The sequence below is a fragment of the Pristiophorus japonicus genome, chromosome 24, assembly GCF_044704955.1.
Source record: "Pristiophorus japonicus isolate sPriJap1 chromosome 24, sPriJap1.hap1, whole genome shotgun sequence".
In the NCBI taxonomy this organism is placed as follows: domain Eukaryota; kingdom Metazoa; phylum Chordata; class Chondrichthyes; family Pristiophoridae; genus Pristiophorus; species Pristiophorus japonicus.
The window spans coordinates 6,035,257-6,060,859 of record NC_092000.1 but is presented as its reverse complement, the minus strand read 5'-3'; the positions used below and the strand labels follow the sequence as shown (position 1 = coordinate 6,060,859).

General features: G+C 50.2%; 1 protein-coding gene across 1 annotated transcript in view; it reads right to left on the bottom strand.

Moving 5' to 3' along the window:
• The window catches only part of LOC139237905 (proto-oncogene vav-like), a 135,136-nt gene that overhangs the window by 4,921 nt on the left and 104,612 nt on the right, over positions 1-25,603 (bottom strand). The window contains exons 13-24 of the mRNA XM_070867197.1: positions 24,607-24,692; positions 17,531-17,663; positions 15,013-15,122; positions 11,457-11,558; positions 8,686-8,777; positions 7,336-7,361; positions 6,525-6,567; positions 5,831-5,967; positions 4,072-4,137; positions 2,778-2,809; positions 2,447-2,563; positions 802-889 (exon numbers count right to left, since the gene is read on the bottom strand). Coding sequence (XP_070723298.1) covers positions 802-889; positions 2,447-2,563; positions 2,778-2,809; positions 4,072-4,137; positions 5,831-5,967; positions 6,525-6,567; positions 7,336-7,361; positions 8,686-8,777; positions 11,457-11,558; positions 15,013-15,122; positions 17,531-17,663; positions 24,607-24,692 — 1,032 coding nt within the window. The remainder of the gene's footprint in view (positions 1-801; positions 890-2,446; positions 2,564-2,777; positions 2,810-4,071; positions 4,138-5,830; positions 5,968-6,524; positions 6,568-7,335; positions 7,362-8,685; positions 8,778-11,456; positions 11,559-15,012; positions 15,123-17,530; positions 17,664-24,606; positions 24,693-25,603) is intronic.

Here is a 25,603-nt window from a genome sequence, read left to right as displayed (position 1 = left end):
GCACTGACTGTGACTGAGACTCACACCGTGCTGTGTGTAAACCTTGCACTGACTGTGACTGAGACACACACCGTGCTGTGTGTAAACCTTGCACTGACTGTGACTGAGACTCACACCGTGCTGTGTGTAAACCTTGCACTGACTGTGACTGAGACTCACACCGTGCTGTGTGTAAACCTTGCACTGACTGTGACTGAGACTCACACCGTGCTGTGTGTAAACCTTGCACTGTGACTGAGACTCACACCGTGCTGTGTGTAAACCTTGCACTGACTGTGACTGAGACTCACACCGTGCTGTGTGTAAACCTTGCACTGACTGTGACCTCCGAGGGAAACGCCTCCTCATCCCTTTAAGCAGCCGCCAGTTAACGACTCTGCAAGCCTGGACCGTCTGTTTTTTCCAGACGTTGTTATTGGCGAGCGCTCAGTGAGGCACACACACCGAATTTACCAACTGGAGCGCAAGCGTGGGGTGGCACCAGGAATACGTCCGGATCGGAGCGATCGTCACAGCTAGGCGCCAGCGGTTTGCACCCCCGGCTAATGAATTTTCGGTCGGGGCGCTAAATGCTACGCGCCCGGTCGGTAACCTTTGACCCTCCCATTAACACCCCCTCTGGCCGCTAACTGAGGCCTTAGACAACCGAAAATCCAAGCCTATGAGTTAAAATCTCTGGATCAGCACGGCAGTGATCTTTGACAGCAGTGTGTGGGAGACTGGTTAAGCCACAAGAACTGGTGTATTGGCACCGGCCTTGGTTTAAAGCTGCCACGATTTGAAGTTACAGTGTACGCTCACCAGTAATGATTTGAAGGCCCTCTTCTCCGTCACACGGAATAAACTCTCTGCCGTTGTCACCTTGATGTGCTTTACTTCTACATTGAACCTGTCGCAAAAGCACCATGAAATATTAACCTTCTGCAACCCCTTACAGAACATGTACTGAATTCTGAGCAATGCTCTGCAGTTTAATCATAATAATATTTGATAAATGTGAAGCTATTTTAATAGCTGAATTAATTATTTTACAATTAACTGCATGAACAACAATCCTTTGAAATAGGATTTTTTTAAAATCATATTTGTATGCAAATATCTCAAAGTGCAACTTTAGTCCAAGTACGTCTGATAAATGGAATAATCAATATTTCAGAGTTCCAGCCGTGGCTAAGTGGGCAGCACTCTCGCCTGAGTCAGAGGTTGTGGGTTCAAATCCCACTCCAGAGACTTGAGCATCTTACCGAGGCTGACTCTCCCAGTGCAGTGCTGAGGGAGCGCCGCGTTGTTGGAGGGGCAGTACTGAGGGAGCGCCGCACTGTCAGAGGGCAGTACTGAGGGAGCGCCGCACTGTTGGAGGGGCAATACTGAGGGAGCGCCGCACTGTCGGAGGGGCAGTGCTGAGGGAGCGCCGCATTGTTGGAGGGGCAGTACTGAGGGAGTGCCGCACTGTTGGAGGGGCAATACTGAGGGAGCGCCGCACTGTCGGAGGGGCAGTACTGAGGGAGCGCCGCACTGTTGGAGGGGCAGTGCTGAAGGAGTGCTACACTGTCAGAGGGGCAGTACTGAGGGAGTGCCCCACTGTCGGAGGGGCAGTACTGAGGGAGTGCCGCACTGTCGGAGGGGCAGTACTGAGGGAGTGCCGCACTGTCGGAGGGGCAGTACTGAGGGAGTGCTACACTGTCGGAGGGGCAGTACTGAGGGAGTGCCACACTGTCGGAGGGGCAGTACTGAGGGAGTACCGCACTGTTGGAGAGGCAGTACTGAGGGAGTGCCCCACTGTCGGAGGGTCAGTACTGAGGGAGTGCCGCACTGTCGGAGGGGCAGTACTGAGGGAGCGCCCCGCTGTCGGTGGGGCAGTACTGAAGGAGTGCCGCACTGTCGGAGGGGCAGTACTGAGGGAGTGCTGCACTGTCGGAGGGGCAGTACTGAGGGAGTGCCCCACTGTCGGAGGGGCAGTACTGAGGGAGTGCCGCACTGTCGGAGGGGCAATACTGAGGGAGCGCCGCACTGTCAGAGGGTCAGTACTGAGGGAGTGCCGCACTGTCGGAGGGGCAGTACTGAGGGAGTGCCGCACTGTCGGAGGGGCAGTACTGAGGGAGTGCCCCACTGTCAGAGGGGCAGTACTGAGGGAGTGCCGCACTGTCGGAGGGGCAATACTGAGGGAGCGCCGCACTGTCAGAGGGTCAGTACTGAGGGAGTGCCGCACTGTCGGAGGGTCAGTACTGAGGGAGCGCCGCACTGTCAGAGGGTCAGTACTGAGGGAGCGCCGCACTGTCGGAGGGGCAGTACTGAGGGAGTGCCGCACTGTCGGAGGGGCAGTACTGAGGGAGCGCTGCACTGCCGGAATGAATCTTGTCACACACAACTACACTACAACTATCTTTACAGGAGATGAAAATGTAGATGTTATTGATGCTGCCTTGTGCTAATTGTCGCTCATTACTTGATGCTGATGGCATATTCCCCGGCATCCTTCACTCTTTGCCTGACGAGGTAGGTGCCATCCGATCGACTGCCGAGTATCGTTTCCGCCTGACCACGTTCCATGGGCCCAGCGTACCTGCGAGGCACAAATCTCACGGTCACTTTAGAAACTACTTCGCTGATCCGCGTCGGGGTGTGTGCTCGATGGCAGCAGCAAACGCCCTCGTTTGTACCTCGATGTGGCAATTCACCCTGTGCCAGATTACACACACAGCTCGCCTGGGGGGACCTACAAAAGGGTTTTCATTTGGAGACAAATATGTTCACAGTATTTACACTATTGTGCTTACCAGGAATAGACGGAATAGTCTGTTTGCAGTGCCTGGAAGATACAAAGTACATGGAGAGCATATTAGAGATCGACTCTTTTAATTTAATGGCACCCACTCAAATAGTTTGCGACTTTTGTGTGTAGGGGCAACATAGACACGCTCCTGGAGACAGCCTGTAGATTGTGGTGCACTCCCTGGGGATCCTCTGCCGATGTTTCCTGACTCATTCCTGAGATGTGATGCATTTGGGAAGGGCTAACAAGCCAAGGGCACACACATTAAATGGTAGGATACTGAGAAATGTAGAGGAAGAATGGAAACCTTGGAGTGCATGTCCACAGATCCCTGAAGGTAGCAGGCCAGGTAGATAAGATGGTTAAGAAGGCATACGGAATGCTTGCCTTTATTAGCCGGTTATGCTTGAACTGTATAAAACACTGGTTAGGCCACAGCTGGAGTACTGCGTGCAGTTCTGGTCACCACATTACAGGAAAGATGTGATTGCACTGGAGAGGGTGCAGAGGAGATTTACGAGAATGTTGCCTGGACTGGCGAATTTTAGCGATGAGGAAAGATTGGAGAGGCTGGGGTTGTTTTCTTTGGAACAGAGGAGGCTGAGGGGAGACCTTATTGAGGTGTATAAAATTATGAGGGGCCTGGATAGAGTGGATAGGACGGACCTATTTCCCTTAGCAGTGGGGTCAACAACCAGGGGCCATAGATGTAAAGTAATTGGGGGGAGGTTTGGAGACGATTTGAGGGGAACTTTCTTCACCCAGAGGGTGGTGGGGGTCTGGAACTCACTGCCTGAAAGGGTGGCAGAGGCAGAAACCCTCACCACATTTAAAAAGTACTTGGATGTGCACCTGAAGTGCCGTAACCTACAGGGCTACGGACCGAGAGCTGGGAAGTGGGATTGGGCTGGGTAGCTCTTGGTCGGCCGGCACGGACACGATGGGCCGAATGGCCTCCTTCCGTGCTGTAAATTTCTATGGTTCTATGAAAAGGGACGCACCAGTCGAAAATTTCGTTTAGATTAGGCATCTGGCTCAGAGAGGCCCCGAAATGACCAACACGGCATTGGGGACCAGCAGTCAGTCCCGCTGGTAACAGAGTACGATAGCGCGGGGGAAGGGGCCGTTCGGCCCATCGTGTCCGTGCCAGCATGGCCGAGATTGGGAACGCCTCGCCAGACGCTAACGTTCGAAGCCACGGCACCTCAGCACACTACCCCAGCGAGGCCTCCCCACTCAAACAGTGCACACAGCGAATGAGGATCTGCTGCACAAGTCAAGGCTTTCGTTTCACTTACACATACAAAGGGTTTCACATTAACGCAGGGGAACCAGCCAATGTCGTTCGTAGACGTGTTCCTTCCCTACAGCCATCAAAAGAAAAACAAGCGTTAAATTCCTGTGTGTTAACTCACCACTATTTCATAGTCGGGCATTACTGTGGATCGCAACAAAGAGCAGGAACCCTGGCCATCAGCAATGTCCTCTCCCAGGTATGCAACTTACTTGAGTGTCAGCTGTTGCTCAGTGGGCAACACTCTCGCCTCTGAGTCAGAAGGTTGTGGGTTCAAGTCCCACTCCAGAGACTCGAGCACATAATGCAAGCTGACACTCCCAGTGCAGTACTGAGGGAGCGCCGCACTGTCGGAGGGGCAGTACTGAGGGAGTGGCGCACTGTCGGAGGGGCATTACTGAGGGAGTGCCGCACTGCTGGAGGGGCAGTACTGAGGGAGCGCCGCACTGTCGGAGGGGCAGTACTGAGGGAGCGCCGCACTGTCGGAGGGGCATTACTGAGGGAGTGCCGCACTGTCGGAGGGGCAGTACTGAGGGAGCGCCGCACTGTCGGAGGGGCAGTACTGAGGGAGTGCCGCACTGTCGGAGGGGCAGTACTGAGGGAGTGCCACACTGTCGGAGGGGCATTACTGAGGGAGTGCCGCACTGTCGGAGGGGCAGTACTGAGGGAGCGCCGCACTATCGGAGGGGCAGTACTGATGGAGCGCCGCACTGTCGGAGGGGCAGTACTGATGGAGCGCCGCACTGTCGGAGGGGCAGTACTGAGGAAGCGCCACACTGTCGGAGGGGCAGTACTAAGGGAGTGCTGCACTGTTGGAGGTACCGTCTTTTGAATGAGATGTTAAACCAAGGCCCCGTCTGCTCTCCCAGGTGAACGTAAAAGATCCCATGGCACTATTTCGAAGAGCTGGGGGAGTTCTCCCCAGTGTCCTGGGAAACATTTATCCCTCAATAAACATCACTAAAACAGATTATCTGGTCATTGTCACGTTGCTGTTTGTGGGAGCTTGCTGTGCGCAAATTGGCTGCTGCATTTTCCACATTACAACAGTGACTGCACTCAGTGAGCACAGGGGGTGACGGGTGAACGGGACTTGGTGCGAGTTACAACACGGGGTAGCGAGCATAGCGGGTGACGGGTGAGCAGGACTCGGAGCGAATTAGGACATGGGGCAGCGAGCACAGGGGGTGATAGGTGAGCAGGACTCGGCGCGAGTTAGGACACGGGGCAGTGAGCACAGGGGGTGATGGGTGAGTGGGACTCGGTGCGAGTTAGGACACGGGGGCAGCGAGCACAGGGGGTGATGGGTGAGTGGGACTCGGTGCGAGTTAGGACACGGGGGCAGCGAGCACAGGGGGTGATGGGTGAGCGGGACTCGGTGCGAGTTAGGACACGGGGGCAGCGAGCACAGGGGGTGATGGGTGAGCGGGACTCGGTGCGAGTTAGGACACGGGGGCAGCGAGCACAGGGGGTGATGGGTGAGCGGGACTCGGTGCGAGTTAGGACACGGGGGCAGCCAGGTTTTGGATCACCTCTAGTGTACGTTGGGTAGAATGAATACGCAGCATCCCCTGCCCAAAGTGTATTAACTGATGTACTGGTGAAAGATACACAATCACATGGCAGAGCAGCAGGCCATTCAGCCCATCGTTCCTGTGCCGGCTGTCTGAAAATGAGCGAGAATGTTAACAAAAAAACAACAGCAATAAGATAAGCCGCTGTGATGCCAAGGCAGCGTAGCGGATAGGTCAGTCCGTGCTCACCTCCCACCACTGCTGTTCCACCTCGGCTTTGGTCAGTTCGATTATATCTCCCAGCACCAGCTTCAGGGCCGGTCCGAAGGCCACAGGCGGAGGAGGTATCCCATAATATTCTTGGCAAACTTCCGTTTTGGGCAAACCTGCGAGAGAGACCAAGAAAAGGAGAGGGATGGAAGCCCTTAAAGCTCGCGGTAGATTGTCAACGACATGATTCGGACGATTTCACCTTCCCAATCACCCTCCTACTCCTCCTCCCACTCGCCTTACTGACCGGAGTAAATATATATATGTATAGATTTTTTTTGCAATTTAACTTTATTTGGGGCGAGCAATGTATCGGGTATGTTTTTTGCGTTTTTTGGTTCCGATTATTTTTTTTTGCCAGTGAGGCCTGTCTCCGAGGCCAGCTGTTTAGCACGGGATATTTGGTTGCTGCACCCGGCCTAGGTGTGAACGCCTCCCCGAGCTCTCCGCCCCACTCTCGGAGCACAGCCGCTGAACATTGGGGCTCCCGTCGCTAGCCCTAAAGTTAGTGACGACCGACCCCGCCCCCTCCCACCCACCCCCGCTCTCCGACATTCGCGCCGTAAAAACCTTCAACCGAATTTCCAGCCCGAAAGATTTTAACAAAAACGCTTGGAATTTTATTGCAACCACGAAATGCTCCGAGGCGGATTAAGCCGAAGAAGGTGCTTACCTGACTTGAGCGCTCGGTTTGGGGGATTTCGGTGACTTTTGCTCTGCAGAAAGAAATATTGTGCTTTTTACTTATTGAAGTGACGAGTGCAGTTTTATTTGTTACACAGAGGAGGGTTTATGGATCCCATCCTCGGTATCACACAGTTTATTCCGTAGTTCCCCCCCCCCCTCGGCCCACACGCGCCCCGTTTCTCTCTCAATTTCTGAAAGGAAAAAAAAGGGTAAGACTTTGCATTTATAAAGCGCCTTTCTCGACCTCATGACGCCCCAAAGCGCTCTACAGCCAATGAGGTACTTTTGCAGTGAAGTCACCGCTAAGCTGCGCATGTGCAGCCGCGCAGTCATCGGCCCGGTGCTGCGCAGGCCACTCGTCGACTTTTAAATTGTACGGCACCACGCATTAAAACATCAAAGTGCAGCTCACGTGGAACATTGGGAGTCACGGCTGTAATGTGGAGATTGCAGCAGCCAATTGGCACACAGCAAGGTCCCACAAACAACGACGGGACATACGAAATAGGAGCAGGAGTCGGCCATTCGGCCCCTCGAGCCTGCTCCGCCATTCAATGAGATCACGGCTGACCTTCGACCTCAACTCCACTTTCCCGCCCGATCCCCATATCCCTCGATTCCCTCAGTATCCAAAAATCTATCAATCTCCATCTTGAATATACTCAACGACTGAGCCTCCACAGCCCTCTGGGGCAGAGAATGCCAAGGTGTTATGATATAGAGTATATATGAAGTTTTATATTAAAAGACATAAGGCGGTATTACAAGCAGCAAAGAGGTTAAAAATTCAGAAGTACCTTGGTCAAAGTCGATGATCCACTGTCTGTAAGTAAATGACATGAAGAGAATTTAAAACAAGAATTTCTTCATCACACTAAGGGCAGTGAAACAGGGTGACAACCAGTACCACTGATCAATACTCAGGTTTCACAAACAGCAACGAGATAACGACCAGATCATCTTTTTTCTTTAGTGATGTTAGTTGAGGGATAAATATTGCCCATGACACCGGGGAGAACTCCCCTGCTCTTCTTTGAGATGGTGCCCATGGGATCTTTTACATCCACCTGAGAGGGCAGAAGGGGCCTCGGTTTAACGTCTCATCCGAAAGACGGCACCTCCGACAGTGCAGCGCTCCCTCAGTACTGACCCTCCGACAGTGCGGCGCTCCCTCAGTACTGACCCTCCGACAGTGCGGCGCTCCCTCAGTACTGCCCCTCCGACAGTGCGGCGCTCCCTCAGTACTGCCCCTCCGACAGTGCGGCGCTCCCTCAGCACTGCCCCTCCGACAGCGCGGCGCTCCCTCAGCACTGCCCCTCTTACAGCGCGGCGCTCCCTCAGCACTGCCCCTCCGACAGTGCGGCGCTCCCTCAGTACAGCCCCTCCGACAGTGCGGCGCTCCCTCAGCACTGCCCCTCCGACAGTGCGGCGCTCCCTCAGCACTGCCCCTCCGACAGTGCGGCGCTCCCTCAGCACTGCCCCTCCGACAGTGCGGGGCTCCCTCAGCACTGCCCCTCCGACAGTGCGGCGCTCCCTCAGCACTGCCCCTCCGACAGTGCGGCGCTCCCTCAGCACTGCCCCTCCGACAGTGCGGCGCTCCCTCAGCACTGCCCCTCCGACAGTGCGGGGCTCCCTCAGCACTGCCCCTCCGACAGTGCGGCGCTCCCTCAGCACTGCCCCTCCGACAGTGCGACGCTCCCTCAGCACTGCCCCTCCGACAGTGCGGCGCTCCCTCAGCACTGCCCCTCCGACAGTGCGGCGCTCCCTCAGCACTGCCCCTCCGACAGTGCGGCGCTCCCTCAGCACTGCCCCTCCGACAGTGCGGCGCTCCCTCAGCACTGCACTGCAGTGTCAGCCTGGAAATTGTGCTCAAGTCGCTGGAGTGGGCCATGAACCCACAACCTTCTGCACTCCGAGGCGAGGGAGCTGCCCACTCAGCCACGGCTGATGGAAGCACAATGGGCAGCACCCAATCTGCATGCTGCCGACATTGATGGGCTGTTCGCTAACTCCCCATCAGCGCGCTCATTATCGCAGATCACCAAAGAGGTTCCATGCAGCTCGACGGGTCAACCTTCCAACCCGATACTGATGAGCTGATCTGCACAGGCGGGTGCCAGTGTGTGCAATACAAAGACGAGTCTTACCTTGCTTGCCACATGGAGGTACCCTTCCTAAACATTCCTTGTGAGCTGCAGACCTGCACCGATTGCATCGGTAGCCCTGGAAGAATGTGCCCCTTGAGCGACAGAAAAGGAGGTAAGTGCTTGTGGCCAGATGTTCCGTTAAACTTATACAGAATGTTGGTTAGACCGCACATGGACAACAGCAAACAGTTCTGGTCTCCATATTGCAAAAGGGATACTGCGGCATTGCACAAGCTGCAAACAAGATGAGCTGAAATGATACCACACCTATCAGTAAAGATTGGAGAGGCTGACAAAGGAAAAGAGTGAGGAGTGACCTGTTAGAGGTCTTCAAAATTATCATAGAATCCCGGAACGGTTCCAGCCCGGGAGGCCATTCGGCCCGTCGAGCCCGTGCCGGCTCTCTGCAAGAGCCCTTCAGCCAGTCCCACTCCCCCGCCCTTTCCCCATAACCCTGCACATTCTTTGTCCTTCAGGCACTTATCCAACTCCCTTTTGAAAGCCACGATTGAGTCTGCCTCCACCACCCTCTCAGGCAGCGCATTCCAGATCCTAACCACTCGCTGCGGGAAAACGTTTTCCCTCGTGTCGCCTTTGGTTCTTCTACCAATCGCCTCAAATCTGTGTGTCCTCTGGTTCCCGACCCTTCCACCCAATGGGAACAGTTTCTCTCTCTCTAATATGTCCAGTGTGAACGAGTTTGACAGGGTTGACGTGGAGAAGATGTTTCCACTTGACGGTGAGTACAGAACTGGAGAGCCGTCAACGTACGACAGTCACGAATAAATCCAATGGGGAATTCAGGAGAAACCTCTTTACCCAGGGAGTGGTGAGAATGTGGAACTCGCTGCCACAGGGGAGGGGTTGAGGCGCATACCATTAGTTGCCTTTAAGGGGGAGGCTGGATAAACACACGAGGGAGAAAGGAACAGAAGGATGTGCTGATGGGGTGAGATGAAGAGGGGTGGGAGGGGGGGGGGGGCTGGTTTGGAGCATAAACCCCGGCACGGAGCGATGGGCCCAGTGGTCTGTTTCTGTGGCGTAAATCCAATGTAATAGGTGAATGCCAGGTCATTCCTGCTGGCAAGCAAGGAATGAGACTTCTGGCGTGGAACTTGCACTGCTGCACAGATCTCTCTTTCAACCATTCAAATTTTTAAAGACATTAATTGAGTTTTAAAAATTTCTAGCAGCACTCGTTAAGTCCTAGCAGGTGGCGACACGGCCTGGCCTCGCGCCAATCGCCTGTAGCGCCATCTGCAGGAAATCCGGCTCAATTCACAAGTTCCGCCATTCAAACCCACAATTTTCTCAATGGCATTTACCTTGTGGTGATATTATAAAGATTTGTGTTCCTGCGATTCCGTGCATTTGCATCGTGCCTCGACGGGTACACGATTATTTCGGGATTTACCATAAGGCACAAAATACAGCTTGGTTTTTTTTGGAAAAAAAACACAGCCCACTATGTTGATGTATATTTTTGCAAAATGCACACACAAATCATCGTTTCCGTTCTATCATATGCAAGCCACACAATCCCGCCCCGCTTTTGTGGTGCATTCAGTCGTGAATTGAATCAACGTATGTGGAGGCAAAAAAAAAAACAACCTAGCCCCGAAGCCAGAAATTAAAATCAAAATCGAATCACAGAATCGGAGAAATTTACAGCACGGAAGGAGGCCATTCGGCCCATCGTGTCCGCGTCGGCCGACCAAGAGCTACCCAGCCTAATCCCACTTTCCAGCTCTCGGTCCGTAGCCCTGTAGGTTACGGCACTTCAGGTGCACATCCAAGTACTTTTTAAATGTGGTGAGGGTTTCTGCCTCTACCACCCCTTTCAGGCAGTGAGTTCCACCCCAGACCCCCACCACCCTCAAGAAATTTCCCCTCAAATCCCCTCTAAACCTTCCACCACCTTTGCTCCAATAAGTCTCAGCCCCTCGAATCCCAGGCCCATGTGAAGAGAAGGTACAAACATCGTGCTCCTGATCGCTGCCTAGAGACTCTTGCTGATAAAAGTCCTGCATTTATATAGCGCCTTTCACAACCACCAGACGTCCCCAAGAGCTTAACAGCCAATGAAGTACTTTTGGAGTGTGGTCGCTGTTGTAATGTGGAAAACGTGGCAGCCAATTTTGCGCACAGCAAGCTCCCACACACAGCAATGTGATAATGACCAGACCATCTGGATTTTGGTATGTTGATTGAGGGATAAAGATTGGCCCCAGGACAACGGGGAGAACCCCCCTCTGCTCTTCTTCGAAATAGTGGGATCATTTACACCCACCTGAGAGACCAGACGGGACCTCAGTTTAACGTCTCATCTGGAAGGTGATGCCGCATTAGTTGAAGAGCCACAGTTGCAGCAGAATCCTAAAGGTCAGACCCATGGCAAATCCCAGCACCAGTCGGGAGGAATGTGAAAGGTCTGCGTGTGCCCGTGAGGAACACAAGAAATAGGAGCAGGAGTCGGCCATTCGGCCCCTCGAGCCTGCTCCGCCATTCAATAAGATCGTGGCTGATCTGATCACGGACTCAGCCCCACTTCCCCGCCCGCTCCCCATAACCCTCGACTCCCTTATCGCTCAAAAAATCTGTCGAGCTCCGCCTTGGATATATTCAATGACCCAGCCTCCACAGCTCTCTGGGGCGGGGAATGAGGACAGTGAAGAGGAAGGTTGAATCGGGGCCGCTCCGAGTGACTGCCCCGTTAGTGTTGCAGAGGAAGGCGACCACCCGTGCGTCTCGCCCAGGGACCAGGGCCGTACCTTAGCAACATCTGGCAGGCCTTGCACGTTGCCGACTCGTCAAATGAGTGCATCTGGAAATCGTGACTATTCGCACATCCGTTCTCGGGGAAGATGTTCGACCTGAGAGACATTTTACAATTAGGAGGGAAACTCAAAACTGTACTGAGTACCTTCTGATTTTAGAGAGGGTATGGCAAGCAAAAGGCTCATGTCTTTCTCCCTCTCTCACTTGGTGCTGTTTCACTCAGTTCCCATGGAGATATAGAATCGTACAGAAGGAGGCTGTAATGTATTTGCTTCATGGGTTCTTTGCTTAAGAATTCACATTGCTATTAAGAACTAGTTGGTTTATTAGCAAAAGGTTTAACAATCACACGACACATTACCGGTTCATCCACCAGGCTCACAACCACCTGCCCCATCGTAGATTCCCCCGAACCCAACTGGCCGGGGTTTTATTGAGTCTTGTGAACATCACGTGACTGGCTAAGCCACTCCCCAACTCAACAGCTCTACACACCTGTGAGCACACTCACAAGTGCATATATTACAGAGGACATTCGGCCCATTGTTTCCAATCAGTCCCACTCCCCCCTGCTCTTTCCCCATAACCTTGCAAATTTTTCCTTTTCAAGTATTTATCCAATTTCCCTTTTGAAAGCTACTATTGAATCTGCTCCCACCGCCCTTTCAGGCAGCGCGTTCCCGATCACAACAACTCGCTGCGTAAAAACATTCTCCTCGTCTCCCCCTCTGGTTCTTTTGCCAATGACCTTCAACCTGTGATGTCTGGTTACCGACCTTCCCGCCACTGGAAACTGTTTCTCCCTATCTCCACTAAAAGAAAACCCTCATAGTTTTGAACACCTCTGTTAAATCTCCCCTTAACCTTCTCTGCTTCAAGGAGAATGACCCCAGCTTCTCCAATCTATCCACGTAACTGAAGTCCCTCATCCGTGGAACCATTCTAGTAAATCTCCTCTGTCCCCTCTCCAAGTCCTGACTGAGCTCGGAAATTCCCTCTCCACTTCTGTAACCCTCTCCTCCTCTCAAACACTCCTTAAAGCACTAGCTCTATGACCAAGCTTTGAAGAAACACCCATAGCTTGCTTCTCTGCACAGTGCCAACATTCTGGGAAATATTAAGAACAGGAGGAGGCCACTAGATCCCTCCAGTCTGTTCCGCCATTTAATTAGATCGCGGCTGATCTGTATCGTAACTATTTACCCGCAAAGGCTCCATATCCCTTGATACCCTGACCCAACAACATTCCATCAATCTCAGCGTTGCAAGCTCCATTTATCCGACGACAGCCACAGCCTCTTGGAGGAAAAGTTCCAGATCTCTACTCCCCTCTGTGTGAAAAAGTGCTTCGTGATTTAGCTCCTGAACGTCCTAGCTCTAATTTTAAGATTGTGTCCCCCTTATTCTTAATTCTCCCACAAGGGCACATGGGAACCCCGTATCTACCTTATCGAATCCTTTTCAAAATGTAAACACCTCGATCAGCTCACCCGCTCAACCTCTTATACCCATGGGAAAACAAGCAAACCTGCCTTCATAATTTAACCCTCCAAGTCCTGCTATCATTCTGGTGAACATAAGAATTAGGAGCAGGAGTCGGCTATTCGGCCCCTCGAGCCTGCTCCGCCATTCAGTGAGATCACGGCTGATCTTTGACCTCAACTCCACTTTCCCGCCCGGTCCCCTTATCCCTTGATTCCCCGAGAGTCCAAAAATCTATCGATCTCAGCCTTGAATATACTCAACGACTGAGCCTCCACAGCCCTCTGGGGCAGAGAATTCCAAAGATTCACCACCCTCTGAGTGAAGAAATTTCTCCTCATCTCAGTCCTAAATGGCCGACCCCTTGTCCTGAGGCTGTGACCCCTGGTTCTAGAACTAGATCTGCATTGCACCCTCTTCCAAGGGCATTATATAATTTCTGAGCTGTGCCGCCCAGAACCAAGTGCAGTTACTCCAGAAGGGGACTGATCAAATCTCTGTTCAACTGATGCATGACTTCCTCCCCTTTGTATTCCAGCTCTCTTGCCTGAATTTGGCACAGTTATTGAGATGATGCATGGTGTAATGTACGTAGCTTTGCAAAGCTTTTAAGCCCCTGTTCCATTATTTGAAGGAGCTGCTCCTCAAATTCTGGCTGCACTTCAGTCCCACGCTCCTGATCTTTGGGCACCCTGTGCGGAGGGGAGCGGGCAGGTCCGAGGGCTTCCTCGCAGGACTGCTCCTGGGCCTGGCCAAGGGGGCCATCAGCCGGACCAGGCAGCGGGCGGTCGAGGGTAATCGCTCAGCCCGACTGCCTTCCTCTCTTCCGCGGTTACATCTGAGCCAGAGTGTCCCCGGAGATGGAGCACGCGTTGTCCACTGCTACACTCGCGGCCTTCCGCGAGAGGTGGGCGCCGGAGGGACTGGAGTGCATCATTCCCCCCCCCTGCAACCAAATTTGATAACGTTCCCAAGTTAATTTGGATTTATGGGTTCTAGTGCCCTTACAAAAAGAGGGCATTTAATTTAAAAGTTCTATCTTAAATAGTTGTAGAGCTGTTGAGTTGGGAGTGGCTGAGCCAGTCACATGATGTTCACAAGACTCAATAAAATCCCAGCCAGTTGGGTTTGGGGGATCCACGATGGGGCAGGTGATTGTGAGGCTGGTGGATGAACTGGTAATGTGTAGTGTGATTGTTAAATCATTGCTAATAAACCAACTAGTTCTTAATAGCAATGTGTTGCTGTGAATTCTTAAGCGAAGAACCCATGAAGCAAATACATTGTACCTGGCAGTCAGTGACCACCCCTCCTTACAACACATCATATTCTACCCTACGTAAACGTGAGGTCATCCAAAACTCAGCTGCCCCATGTCCTAACTCGCACCGAGTCCCGCTCACCCATCACCCCCTGTGCTCGCTGCCCCAGTGTCCTAACTGGCACCAAGTCCCGCTCACCCATCACCCCCTGTGCTCGCTGCCCCGTGTCCTAACTCGCACCAAGTCCCGCTCACCCATCAACCCTTGTGCTCGCTGCCCCGTGTCCTAACTCGCACCAAGTCCCGCTCACCCATCACCCTCTGTGCTCACCGACCTACATTGGATCCCGGTTAAGCAACGCCTCACTTTCAAAATTCTCATCCTTGTTTACAAATCCCCTCCAGCCCCACAACCCCCTCGAGATGTCTGCGCTCCTCTAATTCTGCCCTCCTGAGCATCCCTGATTATAATCACTCCACCACTGGCGGCCGTGCCTTCAGCTGCCTGGGCCCCAAGCTCTGGAACTCCCTCCCTAAACCTCTCTGCGTCTCTTTCCTCCTTTAAGACGCTCCTTAAAACCTACTTCTTTGACCAAGCTTTTGGTCACCTGCACTCATTTCTATTTCTGCGACTTGGTGTCAAATGTTTAGTTCATAACACTCCTGTGAAGCGCCTTGGGAAGATTCACTACTTTAAAGGCGCTACAGATACAAGTTGTTGTTGTATCAGGCGTGTCACAGTGCTCCAAGGCGGAAGTGTTACTGTCTCTCGCTTGCCACTCATCATCCTTAACCTTAAAACTTACAAAGCCATTTCAAACTGTTCCTGCCACTTTTTTTTCAGTTCTCTGGTCTTGAAGAAAAGCTCGTAGCCATGTTGTCCATGTCCCTCGATGAGGAGGAACATGTGGCTCCACTAAGAAAGAGCAGAAAAAGCAGATAGACTATTAGTCACAGAGAGCCCTATCACGTCAAAATGTCACAAAGCACTTCATGCAATGAATTGTTTCAAAGTGTATTGACTGTCATTATTGGGAGGGTTGTCCTATGAGGAGAGATTGAGTAGACTAGGCCTGTATTCTCTAGAGTTTAGAAGAATGAGAGGTGATCTCATTGAAACATACAAGATTCTGAGGGGGATTGACAGGGTAGATGCTGGGAGGATGTTTCCCCCCCGGGCTGGGGAGTCTAGAACCAGGGGGTCACAGTCTCAGGATAAGGGGACGGCCATTTAGGACTGAGATGAGGAGAAATTTCTTCACTCAGAGGGTGGTGAATCTTTGGAATTCTCTGCCCCAGAGGGCTGTGGAGGCTCAGTCGTTGAGTATATTCAAGACAGAGATCAATAGATTTTTGGATATTAAGGAAATCGAGGGATATGGGGAGAGTGCAGGAAAGTGGAGTTGAGGTCGAAGATCAGCCGTGATCTCACTGAATGGCCGAATGGCCGACTCCTGCTTCTAATTCTTATGTTATTTTTCTGTTGGCAAATTTGATGGCCATATTCTCTGACCAGAGAGTAATGAAGTTGAACAGTTAATCTTCACCTTTTGGTTGCATTGGATGAGGGAGGAATATTGGCCAGGATATGATGGGAGAACTCCTTGTCCTTCTTCAAATAGCGTACTAGAGTATTGGTGAGACCACATCTGGAGTACTGCGTACAGTTTTGGTTTTGCTTAGTTAAGGAGGGATATACTTGCTTTGGAGGAAGTTCAGAGAAGGTTCACTCGGTTGATTCCTGAGATGAAGGGGTTGTGTTATGAGGAAAGGTTGAGCAGGTTGGGCCTCTACTCATTGGAGTTTAGAAGAATGCGAGGTGACCTTATTGAAACATATAAGATTCTGAGGGGGGCTGGACAGGGTAGATGCAGAGAGGATGTTTCCCCTCGTGGGGGAATCTAGAACTAGGGGCCATAGTTTCAGAATAAGGGGCCGCCCATTTAAAACGGAAATGAGGAGGAATTTCTTCTCTTGGAGGGTCGTGAATCTGTGGAATTCTCTGCCCCAGAGAGCTGTGGAGGCTGGGTCATTGAATATATTTAAGGTGGAGATAGATAGATTTTTGGGCGATAAGGGAGTCAAGGGTTATGGGGAGCGGGCGGGGAAGTGGAGCTGAGTCCAAGATCAGATCAGCCACGATCTTATTGAATGGCGGAGCAGGCTCGAGGGGCCGTATGGCCTACTCCTGCTCCTATTTCTTACATTATAGCAGGGATAGCACAAGGGAACATCCAGTACTTCCCCGCACTGCGGAGAGGACATCAACTACCAGCAGTGCTCAACAGTTTTGCTTATGCTTCTTCCTCCCAGTGTTTAGCCATCATCCTTTATAATAATAACTTGTATTTATATAGCGCCTATAACATAATAAAACGTCCCAAGGTGCTTCACAGCAGTGTTACAGACAAAACAGATCAATTTGACACTGAGACACAGAAGTAGTAGTTAAGGCAGATGACCAAAAGCTTGTTTAAAGAGGTAGGTTTTAAGGAGCATCTTAAAGGAGGAGAGAGAGATAGAGAGGCGGAGAGGTTTAGGGAGGGAGTTCTAGAGCCAGGCAACAGAAGGCACGGCCACCGATGGTGGAGCGATTATAATCAGGGATGCTCAGGAGGGCAGAATTAGAGGAGCGCAGATATCTCGGGGGGTTGTGGGGCTAGAGGAGATTACAGAGCTAGGGAGGGGCAAGGGTCATGGAGGGATTTGAAAACAAGGATGAGAATTTTGAAATCGATGTGTTGCTTAACCGGGATCCAGTGTAGGTCAGCGAGCACAGGGGGTGATGGGAGAGTGGGACTCGATGCGAGTTAGGACACGGGGCAGCGAGCACAGGGGGTGATGGGTGAGCGGGACACGGTGCGAGTTAGGACACTGGGCAGTGAGCACAGGGGGTGATGGGTGAGCGGGACACGGTGCGAGTTAGGACACGGGGCAGCGAGCACAGGGGGTGATGGGTGAGCGGGACTCGGTGCGAGTTAGGACACGGGGCAGCGAGCACAGAGGGTGATGGGTGAGCGGGACTCGGTGTGAGTTAGGACACGGGGCAGCGAGCACAGGGGGTGATGGGTGAGCGGGACTCGGTGTGAGTTAGGACACGGGGCAGCGAGCACAGGGGGTGATGGGTGAGCGGGACTCGGTGCGAGTTAGGACACGGTCTGCTGAATTTTGGATGACCTCAACTGCCATCCATAAGGTCACCACGCTGCCCAGTGTTATGGGACAGGAACAACATTGCGCTAGTCTGGGGTTACAGTGGCAGCGGTGAAAGGTCGGTGGACAGGAAGCAGCTGTGTCCTGAGGATTCAGGTGTCTCATTTGTACCTTTTTGGTTTCTTTGCTTCCTATTGGGTCTTCCTTTATCTGGTAATAAGGCAGGTCGATTATTTCCTTCATTTCATAGTTCTCTCCTTTACGTTTGCAGATGACAACTGCTTTATCGAACAAGAATACATATCTGCTTGCACAATAAATAACGCACCAATTAGTGGGTGTACAGCAACTCTCAATGTATAATTAGCAATAATGTATTATAATTAACCTACATTTAATATTCGAATGGTTAATGCAGGACTGTACATAGTCTGCAGTACAATACCATATAAGAAAGAATGAAAAAGAAAGACTTCATTTATATAGCGCCTTTCACAACCACCGGATGTCTCAAAGCACTTTACAGCCAATGAAGTACTTTTGGAGTGTAGTCACTGTTGTAATGTGTGAAACGTGGCAGCCAATTTGTGCACAGCAAGCTCCCACAAACAGCAATGTAATAATGACCAGATAATCTGCTTTTGTTATGTTGATTGAGGGATAAATATTGGACAGGTCACCGGGGAGAACTCCCCTGCTCTTCTTCAAAATAGTGCCATGGGATCTTTTACATCCACCCGAGAGAGCAGACGGGGCCTCGGTTTAACATCTCAACCGAAAGACGGCATCTCCTACAGTGCAGCACTCCCTCAGCACTGCCCCTCTGGCAGTGCGGCGCTCCCTCAGTACTGTACAAAAGGGACGGTCTGCGCTTGGGCAGGACTGGAACTGATGTCCTGGGGGTAACATTTGCTAATGCAGTTCGGAAGTGTTTAAACTAATATGGCAGGGGGATGGGAACCTATGCAGCGAGATAGGGCGAAGTAATATGGAGTCAGAAACAGATGGTAGAAAGGTAAAAAGCAATAGTGGAAGGCCGAGTAAACAAAGGCAAGAAACAAAAAGGGTCACACTACATCATAATTCTAAAAGGACAAAGGGTGCTAACAAAACAAGCCTGAAGGCTTTGTGTCTTAATGCAAGGAGTATCCGTAATAAGGTGGATGAATTAACTGTGCAAATAGATGTTAACGGATATGATGTGATTGGGATTACAGAGACGTGGCTCCAGGATGATCAGGGCTGGGAACTCAACATCCATGGGTATTCAACATTCAGGAAGGATAGAATAAAAGGAAAAGGAGGTGGGGTAGCATTGCTGGATAAAGAGGAGATTAATGCAATAGTTAGGAAGGACATTAGCTTGGGTGATGTGGAATCTATATGGGTAGAGCTGCAGAACACCAAAGGGCAAAAAATATTAGTGGGAGTTGTGTACAGACCTCCAAACATAGTCGTGATGTTGGGGAGGGCAATAAAGGTGCAGCAGTTATCATGGGTGACTTTAATATGCACATAGATTGGGCTAACCAAACTGGAAGCAATATGGTGGAGGAGGATTTCCTGGAGTGCATAAGGGATGGTTTTCTAGACCAATATGTCGAGGAACCAACTAGGGGGGAGGCCATCTTAGACTGGGTGTTGTGTAATGAGAGAGGATTAATTAGCAATCTCGTTGTGCGAGGCCCCTTGGGAAAGAGTGACCATAATATGGTGGAATTTTACATTAGGATGGAGAATGAAACAGTTAATTCAGAGACCATGGTCCAGAACTTAAAGATAGGTAACTTTGAAGGTATGAGTCGTGAATTGGCTAGGATAGATTGGCGAATGATACTTAAGGGGTTGACTGTGGATGGGCAATGGCAGACATTTAGAGATCGCATGGATGAACTACAACAACTGTACATCCCTAACTGGCGTAAAAATAAAAAAGGGAAGGTGGCTCAACCTTGGCTATCAAGGGAAATCAGGGATAGTATTAAAGCCAAGGAAGTGGCATACAAATTGGCCAGAAATAGCAGTGAACCCGGGGACTGGGAGAAATTTAGAACTCAGCAGAAGAGGACAAAGAGTTTGATTAGGGCAGGGAAAATAGAGTACGAGAGGAAGCTTGCAGGGAACATTAAGACGGACTGCAAAAGTTTCTATAGATATGTAAAGAGAAAAAGGTTAGTAAAGACAAACGTAGGTCCCCTGCAGTCAGAATCAGGGGAAGTCATAACGGGAAACAAAGAAATGGCAGACCAATTGAACAAGTATTTTGGTTCGGTATTCACTAAGGAGGACACAAACAACCTTCCGATATAAAAGGGGTTAGAGGGTCTAGTAAGGAGGAGGAACTGAGGGAAATCCTTATTAGTCAGGAAATGGTGTTGGGAAAATTGATGGGATTGAAGGCTGATAAATCCCCAGGGCCTGATGGACTGCAGCCCAGAGTACTTAAGGAGGTGGCCTTGGAAATAGTGGATGCATTGACAGTCATTTTCCAACATTCCATAGACTCTGGATCAGTTCCTATGGAGCAGAGGGTAGCCAATGTAACCCCACTTTTTAAAAGAGGAGAGAGAAAACAGGGAATTATAGACCAGTCAGCCTGACATCAGTAGTGTGTAAAATGATGGAATCAATTATTAAGGATGTCATAGCAGCGCATTTGGAAAGAGGTGACATGATAGGTCCAAGTCAGCATGGATTTGTGAAAGGAAAATCATGCTTGACAAATCTTCTGGAAATTTTTGAGGATGTTTCCAGTAGAGTGGACAAGGGAGAACCAGTTGATGTGGTGTATTTGGACTTTCAGAAGGCTTTCGACAAGGTCCCACACAAGAGATTAATGTGCAAAGTTAAAGCACATGGGATTGGGGGTAGTGTGCTGACGTGGATTGAGAACTGGTTGGCAGACAGGAAGCAAAGAGTAGGAGTAAATGGGTACTTTTCAGAATGGCAGGCAGTGACTAGTGGGGTACCACAAGGTTCTGTGCTGGGGCCCCAGCTGTTTACACTGTACATTAATGATTTAGACGAGGGGATTAAATGTAGTATCTCCAAATTTGCAGATGACACTAAGTTGGGTGGCAGTGTGAGCTGCGAGGAGGATGCTATGAGGCTGCAGAGTGACTTGGATAGGTTAGGTGAGTGGGCAAATGCATGGCAGATGAAGTATAATGTGGATAAATGTGAGGTTATCCACTTTGGTGGTAAAAACAGAGAGACAGACTATTATCTGAATGGTGACAGATTAGGAAAAGGGGAGGTGCAACGAGACCTGGGTGTCATGGTACATCAGTCATTGAAGGTTGGCATGCAGGTACAGCAGGATACCCCCAATCCCATGTGCTTTAACTTTGCACATTAATCTTTTGTGTGGGACCTTGTCGAAAGCCTTCTGAAAGTCCAAATATACCACATCAACTGGTTCTCCCTTGTCCACGCTACAGGAAACCAATCTATCCTAGCCAATTCATGCCTCATACCTTCAAAGTTACCCTTCCTTAAGTTCTGGACCATGGTCTCTGAACTAACTGTTTCATTCTCCATCCTAACGTTTTTTGCCCTTTGGTGTTCTGCAGCTCTACCCATATAGATTCCACATCATCCAAGCTAATGTCCTTCCTAATTATTGCATTAATCTCCTCTTTAACCAGCAATGCTACCCCACCTCCTTTTCCTTTTATTCTATCCTTCCTGAATGTTGAATACCCATGGATGTTGAGTTCCTAGCCCTGATCATCCTGGAGCCACGTCTCTGTAATCCCAATCACATCATATCTGTTAACATCTTTTGCACAGTTAATTCATCCACTTTATTACGGATACTCCTTGCATTAAGACACAAAGCCTTCAGGCTTATTTTTTTAGCACCCTTTGTCCTTTTAGAATTATGATGTAGTGTGGCCCTTTTTGTTTCTTGCCTTTGTTTACTCGGCCTTCCACTATTGCTTTTTACATTTCTACCATCTGTTTCTGACTCCATATTACTTCGCCCTGTCTCGCTGCATAGGTTCCCATCCCCCTGCCATATTAGTTTAAACACTCCCGAACTGCATTCACTAAATATATTCAAAAAGGAGTTAGATGTAGTCCTTACTACTAGGGGGATCAAGGGGTATGGCGAGAAAGCAGGAATGTGGTATTGAAGTTGCATGTTCATCATGAACTCATTGAATGGCAGTGCAGGCTCGAAGGACCGAATGGCCTACTCCTGCACTTATTTTCTATGTTTCTATGTCCCTCCGACAGTGCGGCGCTCCCTCAGTACTGCCCCTCTGACAGTGCGGCGCTCCCTCAGTACTGCTCCTCCGACAGTGCGGCGCTCCCTCGGAATAGTGCCGTGGGATCTTTTACATCCACCTGAGAGAGCAGACAGGGCCTCGGTTTAACATCTCATACGACAGACGGCACCTCCAACAGTGCAGCACTCCCTCAGCACTGCACTGGAGTGTCAGCCTTGATTTTCGTGCTCAAGTTCCTGGAGAGGGACTTGAACCCACAACCTTCTGACTCAGAGGCGAGAGTGCTACCCACTGAGCCACAGCTGGCACTATTATTATAATATAAATAGTCAGTTGATATTTTACAGTGACATACAGTCAACTTTCAACATAATTGCCCCAAATTTGCAGTCGGAGGCTTCCCGCGGGCGGTGTGCCTCCGACCTGCACAAAGATCTACGAATTTACCTGGTGGTACCTGTGTGTAGAGACCCAACGTATCCCGGGGGCACATGTGGTTCGCAAGCACCCCAATAAAATAGCCCAACTGTCCACCCACGGGGCCCTTCTCTTTTGGAATCGTATGATCTGTCGAGGATTCTTGACAGATCGCAAGTTCCGAGTTTCTGCGCATGCGCAGCGCATGCCTAAGCCTACAACGTGCGGGACCCCCTACAGGCGTGTGTGCACCTCAGTCAACTAGAACCTGCGATCTGGAATTCGCTCCATACACTTCTCTGCCCCTCTCCCCTCCATGTGAATCTTTGGAATTCTCTACCCCAGAGGGCTGTGGAGGCTGAGTCGTTAAGTATAGTCAAGACAGAGATCAATAGAGCTTTGGGTATGAAGATCTAACAGACAGGAGTTAGGGGTATGGTAGCACAGTGGTTATGTCACCAGACCAATAACCCAGAGGCCTGGACTCATGACCCACAAACACAAGTTCAAATCCCACCATGGCAGCTGGGGAATTTAAATTCAGTTCATTAAATAAATCTGGAATAAAAAGCTAGCGTCAGTAATGGTGACCATGCAACTACTGGATTGTCGTAAAAACCCAACTGGTTCACTAATGCCCTTTAGGGAAGGAAATCTGCTGCCCTTACCCGGTCTGGCCGATATGTGACTTTTAGCTGCTCTCTGCGGTTTAAGGCGGTGGCTCACCACCACCTTCTCGAGGGCAAATAAGGGATGGGCAATAAATGCCGGCCTTGCCAACGATGCCCACATCCCTTGAACGAATTAAGAAAAACATGAAGTGATATGAGGATCGGGCGGGAAAGTGATGTTGAGGTCGAAGTTTAGTGATGATCGTATTGTATTCACTGGAGTTTAGAATAATGAGAGGGGATCTCATAGAAACATATAAAATTCTGATGGGACTGGACAGGTTAGATGCAGGAAGAATGTTCCCGATGTTGGGGGAACTCCAGAACCAGGGGACACAGTCTAAGGATAAGGGGTAAGCCATTTAGAACCGAGATGAGGAGAAACTTCTTCACTCAGAGAATTGTTAACCTGTGGAATTCCCTACGGCAGAGAGTTGTTGCGGCCAGTTCATTAGATATATTCAAGAGGGAGTTAGATGTGGCCCTTACAGATAAAGGGATCAAGGGGTATGGAGAGAAAGCAGGAATGGGGTACTGAGGTGAATGATCATATTGAATGGCAGTGCAGGCTCGAAGGGCCAAATGGCCTACTCCTGCACCTATTCTCTATGTTTCTATGTTTCTATGAATGGTGGAGCAGGCTCGAGAGGCTGTATGGCCTACTCCTGCTCCTAATTCTTATGTTCAGGACACTCCTTAAAATCGACCAATATTTGGATTTGATGCTGTCGTATCCTTGCGCCTCCGTGAAGACCCTTGGGATGTTTGGGACGTTAAAGGCACTACATAAATGCACATTGCTATTGCTCAATTATAAATGAATACAACAGTGAACAAGGAGAGAAATGTTGGTTGGTTGCGGTGCTGTATTGTAAGGCTGGTGACCCTCCAAGCCAGAGGTAAATGATTATAAGCTCATTCTTTGAGCCTTGCTGCTCTCTCAGTTAGACTCCTGAAGCCCATACCGATTGTTACCAGGTGGAATTTATTATGTCTGTAATGTACTTATGAATGACTCCACGAGGCAATGTGTTGTACTCAAACTGTAGTGACCTTGGTCCTTTATTCGTAACTCCAGAGTGAGGCACAAGCAAGGTGGGCAGACTTTTATACTGGGCCCTGCACACCTATGCAGGTGACCCTCAGGTCTCCCACCGCAGTGCCCTCTGGTGGACAGCCTCTGCCACAGGGGCAGGAAACCTCGGTCTCCACCAGTTGCACCCTCTAGTGGTGCCAGCACAGTATATACACAGTGTAAACCTTATTGATAGTACATCAGGTAACAAGTCTCCATTTTGTGCAACTATACAGTGACTACACAGAGAGTATATCTATAGTCTGCATATATAACAGAAATGTAAACTGTGGGCTCTGGGATTTTAAGATTCTCATCCTTGCTTTTTCAAATCCCTCCATGGCCTCGCCCCTCCCTATCTCTGTAACCTCCTCAAGCCCCACAATCTGCCAAGATCTCTGCACTCCTCCAATTTTGGCCTCTTGTGCATCTCCGATTTTCATTGCTGCCTCATTGGCCGCTGTGCCTTCAGCTGCCTAGATACTAAACTCTGGAATTCCCTCCCTAAACCTCAACGCCTCTCTCTCTCCTACTTTAAGACTCTCCTGAAAAACCTACCTTTTTGACCAAGCTTTTGGTCACCATGTCCTGATATCTCCTTATGTGGCTCGATGTCAAATTTTGTTTGCTAACGCTCCTGTGAAACGCCTTGGGATATTTTACTATGTTAAAGGCGCTATATAAATGAAGGTTGTTGCTAGGTACAAGGATCTGTACTATCAACAGGCTGCATTTTGACCGACAGGTCGTAGAAACAACTCAGCGATCTCCTGTAGACTGAGGCGACCAAAATCATCGAGAACATTCCACATTGTTCGGTTGTACCTACAGAGAAGGACGTCCATTTACCTATCTTGCTTGGAGCGTTTGTCCACAGTCATTAAGCGTAGCTCTCCGTCTATCTTGGGTCGCCCGTAGCTGGCCAGAGACTGGTTCTAAGATGTAACAAAATGGTTAATACTGAACGAGAGACCCTTGACGTCCCATTGAGACAAAATGTCATTTCTGCTTACGTGAGGAGATATTTCCATTGTACCCTGGCTGGCTGCCCCACTTCCTCGTGAGGGGCTGATGATCCTAATTGCACAGTGGACTGTTCCACTCCTGAGCTAGGGGCCGATGATCCTAATTGCACAGTGGACTGTTCCACTCCCGAGCTAGGGGCTGATGATCCCAAATGCATGGTGGACTGCACCACACCATAGAAAGAGTTTTGGTCTCCGTATTTAAGGAAGGATATACTTGCATTGGAGGGTGTTCAGAGAAGGTTCACTGGGTTGATTCCGGAGATGAGGGGGTTGACTTATGAGGAAAGGTTGAGTAGGTTGGGCCTCTACTCATTGGAATTCAGAAGAATGAGAGATGATCTTATTGAAACATATAATATAATGAGGGGGCTCGACAAGTTGGATGCATGAGTATTTCCACTCATAGGGGAAACTAAAACTAGGGGACATAGTCTCAGAATAAGGGGCCGCCCATTTAAAACTGAGATGAGGAGAAATTTCTTCTCTCAGAGGGTTGTAAATCTGTGGAATTCTCTGCCCCAGAGAGCTGTGGAGGCTGGGTCATTGAATATATTTAAGGTGGAGATAGACAGATTTTTGGGCGATAAGGGAGTCAAGGGATATGGGGGTGGGCAGGGATGTGGAGCTGAGGCCAAGATCAGATCAGCCATGATCTTATTGAATGGCGGAGCAGGCTCGAGGGGCCAAATGGCCGACTCCTGCTCCTATTTCTTATGTTCTAACATAACAAAATTGGTCTCTTTTTTTATTAAACCTTTTCCGGCTTGTGTAATGCACCCGTGAATATGCTCACAGGTTAGAGCCTGTTGAGTTGGGAG